The sequence below is a fragment of the Zonotrichia leucophrys genome, chromosome 14 (genome assembly GCF_028769735.1).
Source record: "Zonotrichia leucophrys gambelii isolate GWCS_2022_RI chromosome 14, RI_Zleu_2.0, whole genome shotgun sequence".
Lineage (NCBI taxonomy): Eukaryota > Metazoa > Chordata > Aves > Passeriformes > Passerellidae > Zonotrichia > Zonotrichia leucophrys.
The window spans coordinates 14901418-14921183 of NC_088184.1; the positions used below are offsets into that span (position 1 = coordinate 14901418).

General features: G+C 49.1%; 1 protein-coding gene across 1 annotated transcript; it reads left to right on the top strand.

Annotated features, from left to right (window-relative positions):
• The first annotated feature begins 1571 nt into the window (after positions 1-1571).
• On the top strand, positions 1572-19041 carry LOC135454296 (uncharacterized). Its single transcript, XM_064726290.1, has 20 exons — positions 1572-1742; positions 2827-3165; positions 3527-3656; positions 3787-3880; positions 4748-4898; positions 6822-6984; positions 7628-7753; positions 8671-8739; positions 9490-9612; positions 9897-10052; positions 10647-10700; positions 11513-11730; positions 13380-13456; positions 13596-13706; positions 14772-14858; positions 15623-15730; positions 15925-16046; positions 16881-17003; positions 18007-18049; positions 18184-19041. Exons 2-20 carry the CDS (start codon positions 2991-2993, stop codon positions 18259-18261), a joined length of 2208 nt encoding a protein of 735 aa, XP_064582360.1. The 5' UTR covers positions 1572-1742; positions 2827-2990; the 3' UTR covers positions 18262-19041.
• The last annotated feature ends 725 nt before the right edge of the window (positions 19042-19766 follow it).

Genomic DNA, 19766 nt, shown 5'->3' on the forward strand with positions numbered 1-19766 from the left:
TTATCAAAGAATTATTGTGATTATTATGGAATTCTGGAAAGGTTTGGGTTTGGGAGGCACCTTCAAGACCATCTCATGAATTATTGTGATGATCATGGAATGATAACCACAATTATGAATTATCATGAAATTACTGTGACTGTCATGGAATTCTGGAATGGTTTGGGTTGAGAGGCACCTTCAAGACTGTCCCATGAATTATTGTGATTATCAAAGAATTATTGTGATTATTATGGAATTCTGGAATGGGTTGGGTTTGGGAGGCACCTTTAAGACCATCTCATGAATTATTGTGATGATCATGGAATGATAACCACAATTATGAATTATCATGAAATTACCGTGACTGTCATGGAATTCTGGAATGGCTTGGGTTGAGAGGCACCTTCAAGACTGTCCCATGAATTATTGTGATTATCATGGAATTATTGTGATTATTGTGGAATTCTGGAATGGTTTGGGTTGGGAGGTATCTTCACAACCATCTCATGAATTATTGTGATTATCATGGAATTCTGGAATGGTTTGGGTTTGGAAGCACCTTCAAACCCATCTCATCCCAATCCCCTGAACAGACCAAGCTCCCTCAGCTGCTCCTCCCATGGCTGCACCTCATGGTGCTACTCCTTTGGAAGCTCTCCCACAGCTTAATAGTTTACATTTTGGTAACCAAAACTGCTCAAAATATTCGAGGTGGGGCCAAGCCCAGCGCAGAGTGTGGTGTTGTGGTCTTCACTAATGAAAAATGTAACTAAATTCTCAGTAAGAACCAATCAGGTCCTGGCAGAATGGGTGTGGTGAGTCACAGTAATTAGATTGCAATTGGTCTGACTGCGGCCACTAAATGTGAAAAAAGGAATTAGTTACTGCTGGAAAGGGTGTGGGAGTCAAAGTAATTGCAGGAGGAATGGGTGTTAATGTTTTAATAACGACTAAATTTGAAAGAACCAATGAAGGATTGCCTGTGGGGATTTAAGAAAGTTCTCCGTTTGAAGTTCACAGAGAAGTGTGCAGGTTTGATATAATCGTGAGTATGAACTTCATCCAGGGTCAGTTTAAATACAAACAAAGTTGTATGAATATTAATATTCATACAACTGTGATGGGGGAATACATGTTAAATGGGGAATATGTAGTATTGGGACTGTACCTCCCTGCTGCCTCGGCCAAGGGGGAAAGGAGCAGGGAAATGACGATAAAAGGAAACTGTGCCTTCCAGAAACTACAGAGAGACCCCACAGAGGTATGGGGCAGTGTTCTCTCTCCGTTAGCCGAATAAAGCTGATTTTTGCAGGATTTCCGCACCTCTCGCTGGACACTGCCTTGTCCCAGCGGCACTTCCCGCACAGCTCGGCGGGGTGTGCAGGGTCCGCCGTGGCGGCCACGGAGACACAGGGGAGAGCCCTCACAGGGCGCTGCGCTGATGCCGCTTTCGCGGAGAATAAAGCGTTTATTTAACGTTTTTACTGAAAATAGTTTTATTTTACGCGTGGCAGCCCTCAGCCCGTGCCCTCACCCAACATGGCGGCGGCCCAGGCGGCGCCGTGAGGGCGGAAGGGCGCGCGGGGCTCGGCCCGGAAGCGCTCGGACCTTCAAAGAGTGGCGGGCGGCGGGAGCGGGGTCCGGGTGAGCGGGAAAGCCAACGCCGGGAATCCCGGGAAAACTGCGGGAATACTCCGGGAATCCCGGGCAGGACGGCACGGCTGGAAGGGCTGAGCGGGCACCCAGCGGCTCTGGGGGAGGTTGGTCGGGGGGTGCGTTGGGAGGAGGCGGTTTGGGGCTGGGGGGGCGAGCGGCGTGTGAGGCGTTGGGGGTGCCGGAGGGAGGGGAAGGGAGGGGGAAATTAAAGGAAAGGACTTTAAAAACCGTCCAGTTTCAGCCCCCTGCCATGGGCAGTTCTGCTTCGGTTAAAATCTTTCCTAGATTTTTTTAAACTGATTCTTGTTAGTGAAAAAATCCCTCGGAATCAGTGCTGAGATTTTCCCTCCCGGGTGCTGTAACGCCATTGCTGGTGGGGAGGGAGGAGATGGAGGATGCTGGAGTTTGAGAATGGGGTGAAATGAGGGATGATTGAATTTGGGAAGGGGGATGCTGGAGTTTGGGAATGGGGTGAAATGGGGAATGCTGGAGTTTGGGAATGAGCTGAGCTGGGGGATGTTTGAGTTTGGGAAAGGGAGTGGGAGTAGGGTTTTTGTTGTTGTTTTTGGTGTTCCTGTTGAATGTTTTTCAGTCTGAGCAATCTGAGTTGCTGTTAACAGGAATTGTTGTGGAATTCTGGAACGGTTTGGGATGGGAGGAGCTTTAACAGCAAAATTTGGGAAGGATAAATATAAACACACACACACACAGCACTACACAGTGATAAAGTGAGGCTTTGCTTTATTCTGGCCAGGATGTGCCACGGAAAATATTCCATATACAGATGGCTCTTTGCTAGAGCCTGCAGATTTATACACACAAAACCCAAAGCAATTCCTGTTCATTGGTCCCAAATTTAATGCTGCATCATTTCCAACAATCCAGTCCCACCACTTGCCGTGGGCAGGGACATCTTCTACTTGATCAGGATGTTCCCAGGCACATCCAGCCTGGCTTTGGACACTCCCAGGGATCCAGGAGCAGCCAAAGCTTCTCTGGGAACCTTTGCCAGGACCTCCCCAAGGCAAGGAAAGGATTTGTCCCAAAACCCCCTCTAACCTTTCCCTGTCAGTGGGAGCTCATTCCCCTTCTCCTCATTCCACAGCCATTCCCACCAAACCCACCAGAAGAACAGCTCATCTCATATTTTAAAATTTTTTGTTCTTTTTTTCTTCTCCTTATTTTCAGGGTTCCTTGAGCTCTGGATGGAAGCTCCAGTGGGTTTTGAGGTGCTGAGTGCACTGAGGATGAAACATCTGCCTCCAGTGTAATTTACCCGGCAGAGAAGAAGAATTTGGGTCTGAGAGGAGTCTTTTTCTTCCCTTGTTCAAGAAAACACCTTCAAAGTACAAATGGACAGCCAGTGTTACCCTGGTGGCTGCCAGGTGGTTCCAATTTGGAAGCTGGTGGCCATGTGGCCATCAGAAAAGGAGGCGGAGGAGGACAACGTAATCCTGATCAGTGATGATGATGAAGATGAAGGGGAGAGCACCCAAGGCAGTTCAGTCCTGTTTGTGGAGCCACAGGGTAAGAGCTGTTCCCTTGCTGCTGCTGGAGTTCCCTGAAAGATTTGGGGAATAAACTGAATTAATTCTGTGTTATGCTTGAAATCTGTCCTTGTGCTGCACAAGTGAATAAAACCAGGAGGAAATCCCCAGTTTTTTAGGGATATCTTTGATGGCACCACTTCAAAGGACGCTGCTGTGTAGCTTTAAAATACTTCAAATGGAGCTCAGACTGGGCCTTTTCAGCTGGGTCCTTTTTGATTTGGTTTGATAGTTCATGGAAGTTTTGTGTGCCATTCTGTCAGATCCCAAAAAAAATGTGCTGCACAGTGTTCAAAAAGTAAATCTCAGTAATTTCTAACACTGCTTTACACCTCATGCAGAGAAGTCTCCCCTGGAAGAGGAGAAATCAGAGGAGCTGGTGGATGAGGAGGGGGATTTGGTGGTCACCTACTGCAAACAGGCCAACGTGATGCCCCACGCCAGGCACGACTGCAGCACGCAGCCCTTTGAGTATGTGCAGGGCTGGGCTGTCCCCTCTGGGCTCCCATTTCCCTCATTCCCCTCTGTAACAGCTGCAGGCAGCAGCACAGCTGGGTAAGGATGATTTTCATGATGAACCTTCTGCTTTTCAACCTTGCAGGAGGACTGAGAGTGACACTTGCTTCCCCCTTGGGAAAAACGCGGATATTTGTGAGCAGTGCTACTGCTACATCTGTGACAAACCGGCTGCTGAGGTAAGGGCAGGGCACAGGAGACAAAGCTGGATCAGATGGAGCTTTAGGCAAGCCCTGCCTTAGCTCAGGTTCTTGGCAGCAGCTCTGTGCCTAAACCACTCTGGCTCACGAGTTCTTAAGGTCAGGTCTGATATCAGATGAGTTATTTATTGAATAGGCAGGAGGGAGCAGGAAAAAGGCTTTTAACAGTTATTTATTACACAGGATGGAGCAAAGCAGGTTACATAAAGCAATGCACAATAACAAGGTGTCTGTATCAAAGAAATAGGATAGATTAGGGCTCAGTAACTCTACACTCCCAGGAAAGAGTTAAGGGCTTTAAAAGAATAATACAGGAAATTTGATTAACTATTAAAAGTGTGGTTCTGTTGGGGTTTATTTCTAGTCTGGATAATTGTTGGAGTAAACATGCATTTATTTATCCTGTTTGCTTTGGGCACACAGTGCATTTTATAAAATCAGATTACTAAATCAGACATTTTTTAATGAATTAGAGAAATGCCAGCTTTCTGTCCTCACTGGAGTTAGGAGTGGGGGGAATTGTGTGGGGGTGGTTTATTTGCTTGGACCTTTTGTGAATTTCAGGGGACTTTGAGCTGTGGGCAAAGTTGGGGTGAACATGCAAAGACAGGGCTCAGTTCCCAGTGGGGAGGGTGCCAGCCCTGAGGCTCTCTGGGAAGGGCTCAGCAATGACAGGTAATCACTGAGGGGCTTTTTTATAATGATTGCCATGATATCAAATTGTTGCCTGTCAAAATATTTATTCAGGTTCAAGGAGGATAAAAGGAATTGTAACCCCTCACTCAGTGCTGAGGGGAAAACACAAAAACCCAGCAACCTCTCACTATTTTATATTTTCTGACATAGTGCCAGCTCTGGACTGTCCCTTCCCTGTGCCACTGCAATGCCCACAACAAGAGCGACTTCTGGAAGGCCCAGAGGAACTTTGCCCTGGCTGGAATCCTGGCCACCTTCAACCTGGAGCTGCTGGAGCTGGACACGGAGCTGCGCCGTGGGGGTGGGTGCTGTGAGCCAGGGGCTGGGGCTGCTCAGGCCTGTCCTGAGTGCTCTGTCCCCTCAGGGACCTGGGGCTGCTCAGGCCTGTCCTGGCTGCTCTGTCCCCAAACACCTGGGGCTGCTCAGGCCTGTCCTGGCTGCTCTGTCCCCTCATGGACCTGGGGCTGCTCAGGCCTGTCCTGGCTGCTCTGTCCCCTCATGGACCTGGGGCTGCTCAGGCCTGTCCTGGCTGCTCTGTCCCTTCAGGGACCTGGGGCTGCTCAGGCCTGTCCTGGCTGCTCTGTCCCCTCATGGACCTGGGGCTGCTCAGGCCTGTCCTGGCTGCTCTGTCCCCTCAGGGACCTGGGGCTGCTCAGGCCTGTCCTGAGTGCTCTGTCCCCAAACACCTGGGGCTGCTCAGGCCTGTCCTGGCTGCTCTGTCCCCTCAGGGACCTGGGGCTGCTCAGGCCTGTCCTGGCTGCTCTGTCCCCTCAGGGACCTGGGGCTGCTCAGGCCTGTCCTGGCTGCTCTGTCCCCAAACACCTGGGGCTGCTCTGGCCTGTCCTGGCTGCTCTGTCCCCTCATGGACCTGGGGCTGCTCTGTCCCCTCAGGGACCTGGGGCTGCTCAGGCCTGTCCTGGCTGCTCTGTCCCCTCAGGGACCTGGGGCTGCTCAGGCCTGTCCTGGCTGCTCTGTCCCCAAACACCTGGGGCTGCTCAGGCCTGTCCTGGCTGCTCTGTCCCCAAACACCTGGGGCTGCTCAGGCCTGTCCTGGCTGCTCTGTCCCCAAACACCTGGGGCTGCTCAGGCCTGTCCTGGCTGCTCTGTCCCCTCAGGGACCTGGGGCTGCTCAGGCCTGTCCTGGCTGCTCTGTCCCCAAACACCTGGGGCTGCTCAGGCCTGTCCTGGCTGCTCTGTCCCCTCAGGGACCTGGGGCTGCTCAGGCCCTGTCCTGGCTGCTCTGTCCCCTCAGGGACCTGGGGCTGCTCAGGCCTGTCCTGGCTGCTCTGTCCCCTCAGGGACCTGGGGCTGCTCAGGCCTGTCCTGGCTGCTCTGTCCCCTCATGGACCTGGGGCTGCTCAGGCCTGTCCTGGCTGCTCTGTCCCCTCAGGGGCCTGGGGCTGCTCAGGCCTGTCCTGGCTGCTCTGTCCCCAAACACCTGGGGCTGCTCAGGCCTGTCCTGGCTGCTCTGTCCCCTCAGGGACCTGGGGCTGCTCAGGCCTGTCCTGGCTGCTCTGTCCCCTCAGGGACCTGGGGCTGCTCAGGCCTGTCCTGAGTGCTCTGTCCCCTCATGGACCTGGGGCTGCTCAGGCCTGTCCTGGCTGCTCTGTCCCCAAACACCTGGGGCTGCTCAGGCCTGTCCTGAGTGCTCTGTCCCCTCATGGACCTGGGGCTGCTCAGGCCTGTCCTGGCTGCTCTGTCCCCTCAGGGACCTGGGGCTGCTCAGGCCTGTCCTGGCTGCTCTGTCCCCTTCAGGGACCTGGGGCTGCTCAGTCTCTGCCCTGGGTTACAGCTTGGCTGCTCCACTCCAATCCTTGGGGAGTTTTTAAGGAGTAAATTGCTGTTCTTGCTTTTTTCTTCCATGCTTGGACCAGGGATGGCTTTGCAGGTGCAGATTCCTGCTTTTCTCATCTGGAGGAATCATAGAGTGGTTTGGGGTGGAATGGAGCTGGAAGATGATCCCATTCCAACCCCTTTCCTTGGGCAGGGACATTTCCCACTATCCCAGGGTGCTCCAGAGCCTCCCCACCCTCCCAGGGAACAGTTCCTTCCCAATATCCCACCAAAATTTCCCCTCTTTCATCAACAAAGCTTTCCTGACCAATAAAACTGGATGCAAACAATTTCCTAAATAATTTCACATGGGGAACTTTGTCTATTGATTTTGGGAAAAAAACATGCAAAACTCTTTGTGTAATTTTTTTTTTTTTGTCTTGTCTCTTAGGAGATCTGCTAGAAAAATTCATCAGGGATCTTTCTGTAGCCTATAACAAATACCTGACAGGAGAAAGGATCTGTGCCCCAGGGTATGAATGCTGCTGCCAGCCAAAGCTGCCCCCGGGGCAGTGCAGGCTCTGCAGCTCACGGAACATGGAGGTGGTGTACAAGTAAGTGACAACAGCTTTGGGTTTGTCAGGGCACCTTTGATTTATTTAATGAGTTATAATCAAAATTGTGGCAGCAAAAATAGAGTGGAGAGAACTTGTATGGTGAGCAAGGTAAATTGCATTTGGCTGTGGTTTAAAATCCCTCTTCAGTGTGTCTGTAAATCTGTGCTGTGCAGGACACCTGAGGATCTGTGACTGTTATAGCCTGGGAAAGTGGGAACCCAGGCCTGGGCTTTGGGGGGGATATTCTGAGGGAATCCTTCCCTGGCAGGGTGGGCAGCCCTGGCACAGGTTCCCAGAGCAGCTGTGGCTGCCCTGGATCCCTGGCAGTGCCCAAGGTCAGGTTGGACATTGGGACAGTGGAAGGTGTTGGGGTTGGAATTTAAGGTTCCTTCCAACCCAAACCATTCTGGGATTTTTTACTAATTTCTGTCTTAGAATGAGTTTCACCTTTTCACTGGTATAACAAACCTTCCAAATAGCAAAGTGTTGGTGGTGCCAGCCCCTCCTCAGAGTGCTGGAGATCTCTGAAGGCAGTGCTGGGCTCTGAGTGCTCTCAGGCTGTGGGATGGCCACAATTACTGCTTGTTTAGGAAATCCGTTTTGCAGACCCTTGATCTTACAGGCCACTTGACTTTCTCAGGTATTCTGATGTTTTCGAGCTGGTAACAAGATTTTTAAATCAGGCAGACCAAGAAAGGCCCAAAGCTGCTGCTGTCATGCTGCTGGGAGCAGCTAAACAGATTGCCCTGCACAAAGACCCTGCTCTGTAAGTACCTGGCCCACAGAGAGTGGGGCATCTTCCTTCTTCCCTCCAGGGGAGGGGAATTAATGAGACAATCCTGGGGGTTTGTTTATTAGGAAAGTGGAAAAATCCCAGCCCAGGCTGCAGCACAGCAGGAGGAAGATGAACACACTGAGGGAGAAGAGAGATTTGGGAAAAAGAGAAAAGCTTGGAAAAGTTCAGCAGGAATGAGTTTGAGATCTCTGTCAAAAATCCCTGCCAAGGGAAAGGCAGATTTAATATTAAACAACAGAGTTGGTTGGCAAGATTTGCTGCAGTGCTTACAGGAGAGCTCAGGCACAACAAAGGCAAACAAGCAACAACAAAGCCGAACATAATCCAGGCATTCAGCAAAGGAAACGAACCGGGAACCACCGAGGGCAGTGAGGGACAAAGGGAACACAAACATGAAAAGGAACTCGGCCTTGAAAGCTTAACAGCACTCCCACTTAACAGTACTGTAAATTATACCTAAGCTTAGCAGTTCAACAGAGAAACAGCACTGACACCTAACTTAAGCTTAGTTTAAAACTTAACCTTAGCGATTTAAGGGGAATAACACTGTAACAGCATTTAACCTAACTTAGAACTTGGAAGTTACACTTAGCAACTCAGCAAAACAGTTCTCAACAGCACAAGGAGCTTTGCTTTGTGAAACCTGAACATTTTGGGGTTTAAGTTCAGGGGTTTTGGTAGAAGAGAAGGAAATGATGTCTGGGTTGGTTTGGGAATTTTTCACTGTTTTGCACTTCAGCACTTGTTTCAGTCTTTGCAGGAATTTTTTTCAGCATGCCAGCTTCCAAGATTTTTCCTTTAAAAGTGTTTTCCTCAAGAGTTGAGCGCAGAGAAGGGGAAAAGGCAGGAAGGGGAGGCAGGCATTAATTGGGGTTGGTTTTTTCCAGGCTTAGGAGCTGTCAGAACCTTAGCCACACTGCTTCCCTGAGGATTGCTGTCCCATTTCTGTTCCAGAGGTGAGCTTGGTTTCTTTGCTGGTTTCAGGTGACAAATCCCCTGCTCAGAGGCACGTGGGAGGCCAGAGCAGGCTGTGGTTGTTGCACCAAGGAGAGGCCACAGCCTGGCAGGGTTCCCCTGGGCTGGAGAATGAGGACACCCAGCTCCCCTGGCTTCATTCACGTCCCATTTTAGCTCTGTCCTTCACCTTTCCCCCCAAATTCACCTGCCACCAAGGCTGATCAGTGAGGAATTCAATTCTTGCCAACCCAGTTCTATATTCTCACCTTCTCTGGAGCTAATGACAGGTACAACCCAAATCCTTGAGCAGTTCTCATTTTAAATTGCTATTCTTGATTTTTTAATTTCTGACTTGGAACAAAAAAGGGAAGAGTTTGTCTTTACCTCTCTGCCAGAATTTTAGAGTAAACTCTTCTTTTTTATCTCCACTTCCCAAATACAGAAATGGTTCCAGGAGCAGGGGAGGTGCAGGAGCTCAGGCCCAGCACGGTTTGAAGTGTTTGCTGTACACATTCCTTGGAGATCTTTGTTTTAAAGCTTAAACCCCACAGAACCTTGGTTTTAAAAATAACAGTACAATAATAACTTCATTATTCACTACAAAACTTCAATCAGAAATTCACATTCAGATCCAAACAAAAAAACCCCAAACTTGTGCAGTTTCCCATATGATTAAAAAAGACAATTTGTTAGTAACTCACCTCATTTTAAAACACCCTTTTTGAATTATTTTTCTTTTCAAATCACAGGATCATAACCCGACTTCAGAGGATGCTGGTGTTGTGTGACTTCCCAAAAATTCTGTTCAACAAGTTTGTGGAGTTTTTCCAGTCCATCTCCCTTCCCTGCCACTGCTATGCCTTCTCAAACAGGTGAGTTCTGGGCCTCTGAGTGTGTTTGGATCCAGTGCAATGTTCTTTCCCTGATAATAAAAGTGGGAGCATTTTAGAGGAATATTTCAGTATTTGCTGCTTTCCCTGTTTGCTGTTTGATGCCATGACTGAGCTGTTCTCCCTAAAGTTTTATCTCCTTTCCCCCAGAACTGAGCTCTAACCCCCAAAATGTTTTATTAATCAAACTTCACAATCCTTAAAGCAGCTAATTAGTCATGTACAACAAAACACAGCTAAAAATTACTTTATTTTTATTTTTCCAGCTTGAATGTTTTGCCCTGGGACCACATGCTGCTGACCACAGTTCTAAAAGGCCAGAACATCACTGGGCAGAGGAGACAGAAAGGAAGGAAAACCCACCTGTGGGAAGCTCTCCCTGTTGTGGAGGCTCGAGTGGAGAAGCTGCTGGAGAAAAAGAAGTGAGATTGGTTTGGCTTTTCCACTCTGAAAATTCAATTCTTGTATTTTGACTGCTCCAAACCTCTGCACTTTGGTATAATGGGGAAACACAAAACTGTACTTTGGTATGGGGAAACACAAAACAAACTCTTTGTTAAATTTTGTTTTTTCCTCTTAACAAGGCCAGGAGCTTTTTGAAGTCACTCAAAGCCCTTTGAATGCCTCAGGACCAAGAAAAGATTGCTGGAGTGGCTCATTTCTGTGTCTCCATAAACCCTGCAGGTTTTACACGTTGATTTTCCAAGCAATGCCTCTTCATCAGAGGCTGACAAGTGGAAGGCAGCCAGAAGAGTGTTCTGGGTCTTCAGAAAATCCAATATTGCAAAGAATCCAGTCCACTTAAAGAATTCAGCTGCAAGGCAACCTCTGGTTTTATTTTGCCGCAGCTGAGATAATCTGGGAGTAACCTGTAGGAATTTGTTTCCAGCTGTGTTTGTGTCCTGCTGTGCTTCCCCTGCGTGGGAAGCTCTCCTGGTTTGCTTCCTGCATTGTGTGCCCTGTGCACAGTTCTGCACTTGTTCCCCTTCCTTCTCACCTTCTGTTCTCCTCCCCAGGTACAAGGAAGTTGTTCGCTACCTGAGAGCTGTGAAATGCAATGAAAACCAAAGGTAAAGGGCTTTTCCCCTTTTCCTTTTCCCTGTCTTTTCCTCTTTTCTTTTTCCCTCTCTTTTCCCCTATTCCCTTCCCTTTTCCGCTTTTCCTTTTTCTTCCCTTTCTTTTTCCCCTCTCTTTCCCCCCCTTTTCTTTCTCCTCTCTTTTCCCCCTCTTTGCTTTTCCCTCTCTTTTTCCCCACTTTTCCCTTCTTTTTCCTCCCTTTCCTTTTCCCCTCTCTTTTCCCCTTTTCTTTTTCCCCTCTCTTTCCCCCCCTTTTCTTTTCCCTCTCTTTTTCCCCACTTTTCCCTTCTTTTCTCTCCCTTTCCTTTTCCCCTCCCTTTTCCCCTCTTCTTTCTCCTCTCTTTTCCCCTCTTTGCTTTTCCCCTCTCTTCCCCCCCTTTTCGTTTCCCTCTCTTTTTCCCCACTTTTCCCTTCTTTTTCCTCCCTTTCCTTTTCCCCTCTCTTTTCCTCCCTTTCCCCCTTTTCCTTCCCCTCTCTCTTTCCCCCCCTCTTCCCTTCTTTTTCCTCCATTTCCTTTTCCCTTCTTTTTCCTCCATTTCCTTTTCCCTTCTTTTTCCTCCCTTTCCTTTTCCCCTCTCTTTTCCTCCCTTTTCCCCTCTCTTTTCCCCTTTTCCTTCCCCTCTTTTTCCCCCCCTCTTCCCTTCTTTCCCCTCCCTTTCCTTTTCCCTTCTTTTTCCTCCATTTCCTTCCCTGCTTTTTCCTCCCTCCTTCCCCCTCTGCAGTGGTGAAGCCCAACCAGATCTCTCCCCAAATCCTACCCAAACCCCATCCTAATGAACCCCAAACCTTCATTTCCTCTTCCCAGGCTCCGAGACCTCCGGGATCTGATCCCGTTCTACCTGTGCAAAACTGGGAATTTCCTGGATGCTGCCCACTCGCTGCTGTTCCCTGTGAACAGCCTGGCCTGCTGCTCTGCCTGCAGGGTCACCCCCTGCCACTTCAAGGTCTACCTCAAGATCTTCAAGACAGGCTGTGTTCCCTCTGGGAATGACATGCTGGAGACAGGGCCCTGGGTTACAGCTGGTGGGTGTCACTCCTTCCCCTTTTCCTTCCCCTTTTCCTTCCCCTTTTCCTTCCCCTTTTCCTTCCCCTTTTCCTTCCCCCTTTTCCTTCCCCCTTTTCCTTCCCCCTTTTCCTTCCCCTTTTCCTTCCCCCTTTTCCTTCCCCCTTTTCTTCCTTTTCCTCCCCTTTTTCCTTCCCCTTTTTCCTTCCCCCTTTTTTCCTTTCCCCTTTTCCTTCCCCTTTTTCCTTTCCCCTTTTTCGTTCCCCCTTTTCCTTCCCCTTTTCCTTCCCCTTTTTTCCTTCCCCTTTTCTTCCCTTTTCCCCCTTTTCCTTTTTCCCTTTTTCCTTTCCCCTTTTTCCTTTCCCCTTTTTCCTTTCCTTCCCTTTTCCTTCCCTTTTCCTTCCCTTTTCCTTCCCTTTTCCTTCCCTTTTCCTTCCCTTTTCCTTCCCTTTTCCTTCCCTTTTCCTTCCCTTTTCCTTTCCCTTTTTTTCCTTTCCCCTTTTTTCCTTTTCCCCTTTTTTTTCCTTTTCCCCTTTTTCCTTTTCCCCTTTTTTCCTTTCCCCTTTTTTCCTTCCCCCTTTTTTTCCTTTCCCCTTTTTTCCTTTCCCCTTTTTTCCTTTCCCCTTTTTTTCCTTTCCCCTTTTTTTCCTTTCCCCTTTTTTTCCTTTCCCCTTTTTTTCCTTTCCCCTTTTTTTCCTTTCCCCTTTTTTTCCTTTCCCCTTTTTTTCCTTTCCCCTTTTTTTCCTTTCCCCTTTTCCTTCCCCCTTTTGTTCCTTTTCCCCTTTCCACCCTTTGTTCCTTTCCCCTCTTTTTTCCTTTCCCTTTTTTTCCTTTCCCCTTTTCCTTTCCCCTTTTTCCTTTCCCCTTTTTCCTTTCCCCTTTTTCCTTTCCCCTTTTTCCTTTCCCCTTTTTCCTTTCCCCTTTTTCCTTTCCCCTTTTTCCTTTCCCCTTTTTCCTTTCCCCTTTTTCCTTCCCCCTTTTTCCTTCCCCCTTTTTCCTTTCCCCTTTTTTTCCTTTCCCCTTTTTTTCCTTTCCCCTTTTCCTTCCTTCCCTGGAGCATGGATTTATTCACTTCACTTAAAACACTCATTTTGTCAGCTCATTTTCTGCTGAAAGCAAAGCAAGAGAAACCATTCAAAGCAAATCCAAATCCCTTCATTGCTCCCAGCATTGCCATGGCATTGGGGGACTTGGCTTTGTGTCTCAGCCATGACCTTGAGGAGCAAACCTCCTGATGGGAGATGTTTCATCTTCAGAATCATGAGCTGAGCCTCTGATATAATTTCCATCATCTGTCCTGGGCTTTGTCACCTCTCAGGGTGTCTTCTGCCACAGAAGATTGATTTGGGAGTTGTTTCCTACTGGCAGAATGTTTGGAAGTGTGAGATCCCTCAGGGTGTGTGATGTCCACAGCAGACACTTGTGTGGGATCACCTGGCCCAGGCTGGATGGTGTCCAGACTTTGCAGCTCTCCAGGGCTCTGGTTTGTAGCTGATGTTCATTCATTCCACCACAAAGCAGAGTGGGTGTTTACAGAGCCAGCTGTAAACACCTGCTGGCTCTGCACAAACAAACCTGTAACTAAATGAATATCCTGGTTGAGTTCCTGCTGAGGAGTGATTGGGCTGTGTGGGTCTGGGTTTGATCATTTTCATTTCCACCCCTGCAGGCTCTCCCCTGAGGAACACTGTGCTAATTAAGCAGGCACTCAAACTGCTCTACAGCAGCGAGGCACTCTACAGGAATGTGAGTGAGGCCAAAATCCCTCCCTCTGCTGCTCCCTCTCCTTGAGAGGGCAGGATTTACTCTGACCCCTTTTCCTCTGAATAATTCACCTCTCTGCCCAGATCCCACTTTGTAACACTGATGTTCTGTTGTTTTTTAGGCCAAATGTTGGAGTTCCTTCATCATGATTTTGGGGAGCAGTGATTTGTTGGAAAAGAGGGGGCACCTGCTCCCCTTAGCCCTGGGAGAGCCCCCCCTGAGCTTCCAAGAGGTACCAAACAGAGCTGGGAGCTGGGAGATCTCCTGGTTTGGGTTTGGGCAGGATTCCAGTGTCCTGCCTTGGGTTTGGACAGGATTCCAGTGTCCTGGGTTGGGTTTGGACAGGATTCCAGTGTCCTGGTTTGGGTTTGGACAGGATTCCAGTGTCCTGGTTTGGGTTTGGACAGGATTCCAGTGTCCTGGTTGGGTTTGGACAGGATTCCAGTGTCCTGGTTTGGGTTTGGACAGGATTCCAGTGTCCTGGTTTGGGTTTGGGCAGGATTCCAGTGTCCTGGTTTGGGTTTGGACAGGATTCCAGTGTCCTGGTTTGGGTTTGGACAGGATTCCAGTGTCCTGGTTTGGACAGGATTCCAGTGTCCTGGTTTGGGTTTGGACAGGATTCCAGTGTCCTGGTTTGGACAGGATTCCAGTGTCCTGGTTTGGGTTTGGACAGGATTCCAGTGTCCTGGTTTGGGTTTGGACAGGATTCCAGTGCCCTGGCTTGGGTTTGGACAGGATTCCAGTGCCCTGGTGTGGGTTTGGACAGGATTCCAGTGCCCTGGCTTGGGTTTGGACAGGATTCCAGTGCCCTGGTTTGGGTTTGGACAGGATTCCAGTGTCCTGGTTTGGGTTTGGACAGGATTCCAGTGTCCTGGTTTGGGTTTGGACAGGATTCCAGTGCCCTGGTTTGGGTTTGGACAGGATTCCAGTGGATGTTGGAATTGGCTCCTTCTCCCAGGTGCCAGAGTGAACTTGCAGTGCCCCATCCTGTGCCAGGGTGGCTCTGCAGCCCCTGGGGGTTCAGGAGTGTTAAAGGCAGCTGGGAATGGGTTCATTGTGCTCCCAGCTCAGGCCTGGCCCTGGTTCTGGATCTGTTGATGGTGATCAGAAAGGGCCTGGCCAGGGGGAATGGCTTCCCAGAGTTGGGAGATGGGGCAGGAATTCCTGCATGGGAGGGTGGGCAGGCACCATCCTCTGCAGAAATGCTGAAGAAGTCACTGAAAAGCTCCTGAAAGCCCCATTTCTGGCACGGTTTGGGGAGGATCTGCCATCCTTGTCCCTCCCTGTCCCCTTGCAGAATGTGCTGGCAGCCAGTGGCAACTTCCTGGAGGATCTCAAGTCTGGAGTGAATGTCTCTTTACCATCTGCTACTTTCTCTGGTCAGGTGAGTGATGACAACAAAGAATTTATCCCCAGCACTGGAAATTGCTGGGTTATTAAGAAAAGCTTTCAAGAGAGGCCTGGAAGATTTTTTGGGGGTGATCAGATTAAGATTTACACAGTCTGGAGACTGTGTTAAGATTAACACATATCTGGAGCAGATATGGAGGTGGAGAACTGAGGGTCTCTCTGCTCTGCACATCTTCAGGCCAGGAGAAATCTTTATCCTTGTCCAAATTGATGGATTTCTAAAGGAGGAAGGCTGGGAATAATTGATTGTGTCCTGACTCCTCCCAGGGTTTGGCTCACACAGGGCACTGGGGCTTCTCAAAGCTCAGAATTGCCCAGAAGTTCTGAATTTCTTTTCAATTAAGGGTTTCAGATATGTGGAACTTGTTTGAATGAAACAGAAATAACATTCCATATTCAATGCAGTCATCTGAGGAGCTGCCTTACTCTTTTTTTACTTTTTTGGAGGAAATTTCAGTTTATTTTCCAAAGATGTGACTCCTGAGCTGGATTTTTCTCCTGTAATTCCACAGTTCTGCTCCTGTGTGATTTCATTTTTATGTGAGCGCTTTGAGAGCACCAGCAATAAAATCCCTGTTCCATTCCCCTGTGTTTAACTCTTGATAATTTCTTGTGGCTTTGCTGTGTGCCCTCCAAGCTCTGTGGCTGCCCTGGAACAGCTCAGTGCTGGTTTGAGTGGGTGAATAAAGGGAAAGCAGCTGTTGAATGCATTTCTTTCCTTGTTGCTCTCTTGTGCAGCTGCACCACGAGGCTTCTCTCATCCTGGCAGTGCAGGCAGTGCAGCAGATGCTTTGCTGTGAGCTTCCCCACTTGACTTCCTTCCTGGAGATAGTCCTGGCTTTTGGGGTGAGTCCCAGAAAGTGATTTCCTGTTCTAAGAGATGAAAACAAATCATGTTTAATGATAAAACATCATCCTGGAAGTTTTAGCCACGTTTAATTTGACTTTGCTTGGATCTTTATTGTTATTTATTTATTTATTTATTTATTTGAAGGAATGATTGGCACTGAGGTGAAATCATATTTTTTGTCTCTTCTTAGAAAAACTTCTGGGCTGTGAGGCTGCTGCTGGACCAGCTGTGCTGTGACGAGCACGTCCTGTGTGGCACTGCCAGCCTGCTCCTGAGGGACCTGAGCCGTGAGGAGGGGACCATGCTGAGAGTGTGAGGGAGCCCTGGGGGCTGCACAGCTGGGGATGCACAGCTGGGCTGCAATTCCTTCCCTGTGGTTCTGGGGGCAGTGATGTGCTGGGTGTCCGGTTTTGGGCTGTTTGAAGGGCCTGGAAAGGCCCGGAGTGGCCTTGGGGCAGCCGCGTATCAAAGGACGAGAAGAGGCTTCAGTTCTTCTTTCGGTTTTTATGTTTATTAATTGTTTATCTAAAAGATTTTCTCTCGGCCCGACAGAGCTCTGCTCAGCAGCCAGCCATGAGCACACTGTGCTGCCCTCCGGACAGTCACCTATCTTTATACCCATGGTTACGTGTACAATATTTATCATTTTTCCCCAATACCATTTATTCTTATTGCTGGGTGCACTTTTAGTAATGACCAATCCCAAAGTGCCACCATCACCACAGAAGATGGAGGAGAAGAAGAAGAAGGACAGGACACGCCCCAATTCCTCCATCTTACTTCTCTAAACCCCCCTGTACAGAAATCCTAAACCCTGTGTCTCACCCTCTAATTAACCAATCCCTTCACCATTCACCCCGGTGAAACCCTCCTGTCCTCATACAGGTGTCGTCTCCTGTGTAGGATCAAAGTCCAGCCACCAGACACTTCTGGAACATTCCAGGACTCCCGAGCCCCCCAAGGGTGCTCTCGGTGGCACCTCAGTCCTGAGGTGCTGAGATCCCACACTGGGGGAGAGGGGGCAGCTGCTCCCCTCATCCCTGGGGGCAGCTCCTGCCTTGGCTTTGTGGGAATTGGCTCCCCCAGGTGCCAGAGGGAGCTGCCAGGGCCCCCTCAGCCCTGTGGGTTTGTGGTTTTGTTGTGCAGGTGGCAGAACCTCGGCCCCCAGTACGTGGGGGAGTTCCTGTGCCTGTTCCTCACCTGCAGACACAAGAGGATGCAAGCTGTGGGGCTCTTCAGCCTCAACGTGGTCATTGAGAACCTGCACCTGTGAGTGACTGCGGGTGTCCCATTGTCCTGGGATTGTCCCACTGGGACTGCCCAGGGCCCCTGAAATCCTGGAATTGTCCCATTGGGACTGCCCAGGGCCCCTGAAATCCTGGAATTGTCCTATTGGGACTGCCCAGGGCCACCTGAAATCCTGGAATTGTCCCATTCTGAGAGTGGGGACTGACCCAGAGCCACTTGCAATAAATCCTGGGATTGTCCCACTGGGACTGCCCAGGGCCCCTGAAATTCTGGGATTGTCCCATTGGGACTGCCCAGGGCCACCTGAAATTCTGGGATTGTCCCATTCTGAGAGTGAGGACTAACCCAGGGTCACCTGAAATAAATCCTGGGATTGTCCCATTGGGACTGCCCAGGGCCACCTGAAATTCTGGGATTGTCCCATTCTGAGAGTGGGGACTGACCCAGAGCCACCTGAAATCCTGGAATTGTCCTATTGGGACTATCCAGGGCCACCTGAAATTCTGGAATTGTCCCATTGGGACTGCCCAGGGCCACCTGAAATTCTGGAATTGTCCCATTCTGAGAGTGGGCACTAACCCAGGGTCACCTGCAATAAATTCTGGGATTGTCCCACTGCCCGAGGGCCACCCCAAATAAATCCTGGGAATCTCCCATTCTGAGAGTGGGGTCACCTGAAAAAAATCCTGATGTTGTCCCACTGGGACTGCCCAGGGCCCCCCGAAATTCTGGGATTATTCCACCAGAGCCACCTGAAATAAATCCTGGCATTGTCCCGCTGGCCCTCTGAAATCAATCCTGGCATTGTCCCATTCTGAGAGTGGGGACTGCCCCAGACCCACCTGAAATTCTGGGATTGTCCCCTGGGACTGCCCCAGAGCCACCTGCAAATCCTGGGGTTCCCTCCAATCATTCTCCTGTAAATCTGGGATCACCCTGGGGCTGGGAGCTGTTGGAATTTTGTGGATTTTTGAGCCGTGCAGAGCCAGGGGTGGGACTGAGTGGGAATTTCTCTCTGTTTCAGGTGTCCCTGGGCCAAGCAGCTCTGCACCTTTTTCCTCGAGTCTGTGAGTACCCCAATATTTATAGGATTTATCAGCAAAGCTGATCCCTGATACCCCTCACCAATCAAACATTGAAATGGTTTTTATATTTAAAAAATATTCCTGAAGGGGATTAACAGTGTTTTGTCTCTTCCCAGGGCTTGGGGCAGCTCCCCTTTGGCACCACAGTTCACCAGGAGGTTTCCAAGTTTGTCAGTGCTTTTGAGAAGCTTTAATTGGGGCCAAATCCTCAGGAATGTTTTTCCAGTTGGTTTTTCATCCAGCCAGTCTCTTCCTGGAGAGTTCCTTGGGTTTGCTTTGGTTGTCACCTCCAGGAAGAGTCAGCTAAAACCTGACTTCCCTGGCTCTGCCATGGGAGCAGAGCCACATTTTGGGAGTTTCTTGCAGTTCCACACATTCAGGATTGTTGGAATGGAGTTGTTTTCAGGAGCTGACAAAAGCTCCTGGATGGAGCAGGAGGCAGCAAAGAATTTTTCCTCCTTTTGGGACACAAACCTTGCAAGAGGCAACTGCTGAGAGGGAAAAGCTTTAATTAAAGCAGGAGAGGGGAGCTGAGAGCTCCCTGTGCAGCAGTTTGGGGTCAGGTGCTGTTTTTGCACAGCTCTGATTTTGGGTTTCATTCTAAACCAAGAGGTTGAAGATAAAACTGAGCTTTATTTTCCTCAGGCAGCCCCAGCTGGGGCAGTGGAGAGCTGCTTTTGTTTGGAAATAACCCAGCTTTCAGGCTGGCCTTTCCTTTTCTGCTGAAAATAAGGTTTGGATTGGTGCAGGGGGCATTTCCCACATCCTGAATCCGATGGGAATTTGGGATTCACTGTGACCTGGAGGAGCTCTGCAGGAAAACAAACCCCAATGTGTGCCCAGGGGCACTTTGCACATTTCCACAGGGGTTTGGGGGATCTGCAGCTCTTGTTATCCCAAAGTTCCCAAAAAAATGCACCTGGGTGGAAATCTGATATCTTGTTCATTAAAACTAAGTTCCATTGTTACTTTGACATTTTGAGTGTTTTTTTTGGTTGTTTACTTGGTTTGGGGTGGGATTTTGGGGTTGGAATTTATTGTGAGGGCTTGGGGTTTTATTTTTGGCTTTGGTTTCTTTGGGGTTTTTTATATTGGGGGATTTTTATTGGGTGTTTTGGTCCTGGTTTTTTTAGGGGATTGGGTTTTTTGGCTTTGAGGGTTTTTTGCCTCTTTGGGTTTATTTTGTTGGGGGATGAGATTTTTGGATTTTTTGGGGGGGTTTGGTTTTTAAGAAGTTGAGGGTTTATGGGGTTTTTTAGGAAGTTGAGGGATTTTGGGAGGTTGGGTTTTTTAGGATGTTGAGGGGTGAGGTTTTTTGAGTTGAGAGGGTTTTGGGGGAATTTAGGGGATTTTAGGAAGTTGAGGAATTTTTTGGGGGTTTAGGCTTTATTTTTGGTGGAGTTAAGATTTTTCTTTGATTATTGGGTTTTTTATTTGGGGTTTATTTTGAAGTTTGAATTTTTGCCTTGGGGTTTGACTGGGCCAGGCTGAGTCTGCTCCAATCCCCCCATGCCAGGACCCCAAAGTGGGAATGGGAACAGATTTGGGGCAGGGGCTTTGTGTCCCCTTCCAGCCCGGATTTCTCCCCCTGGGAATTCACCTGGAATATTAATTTCACCTGGAAAATCATGAATTTCACCTGGAAAATGGTGAAATTCACCTGGAATATTAATTTCACCTCTAAAATTGTGGATTTCAC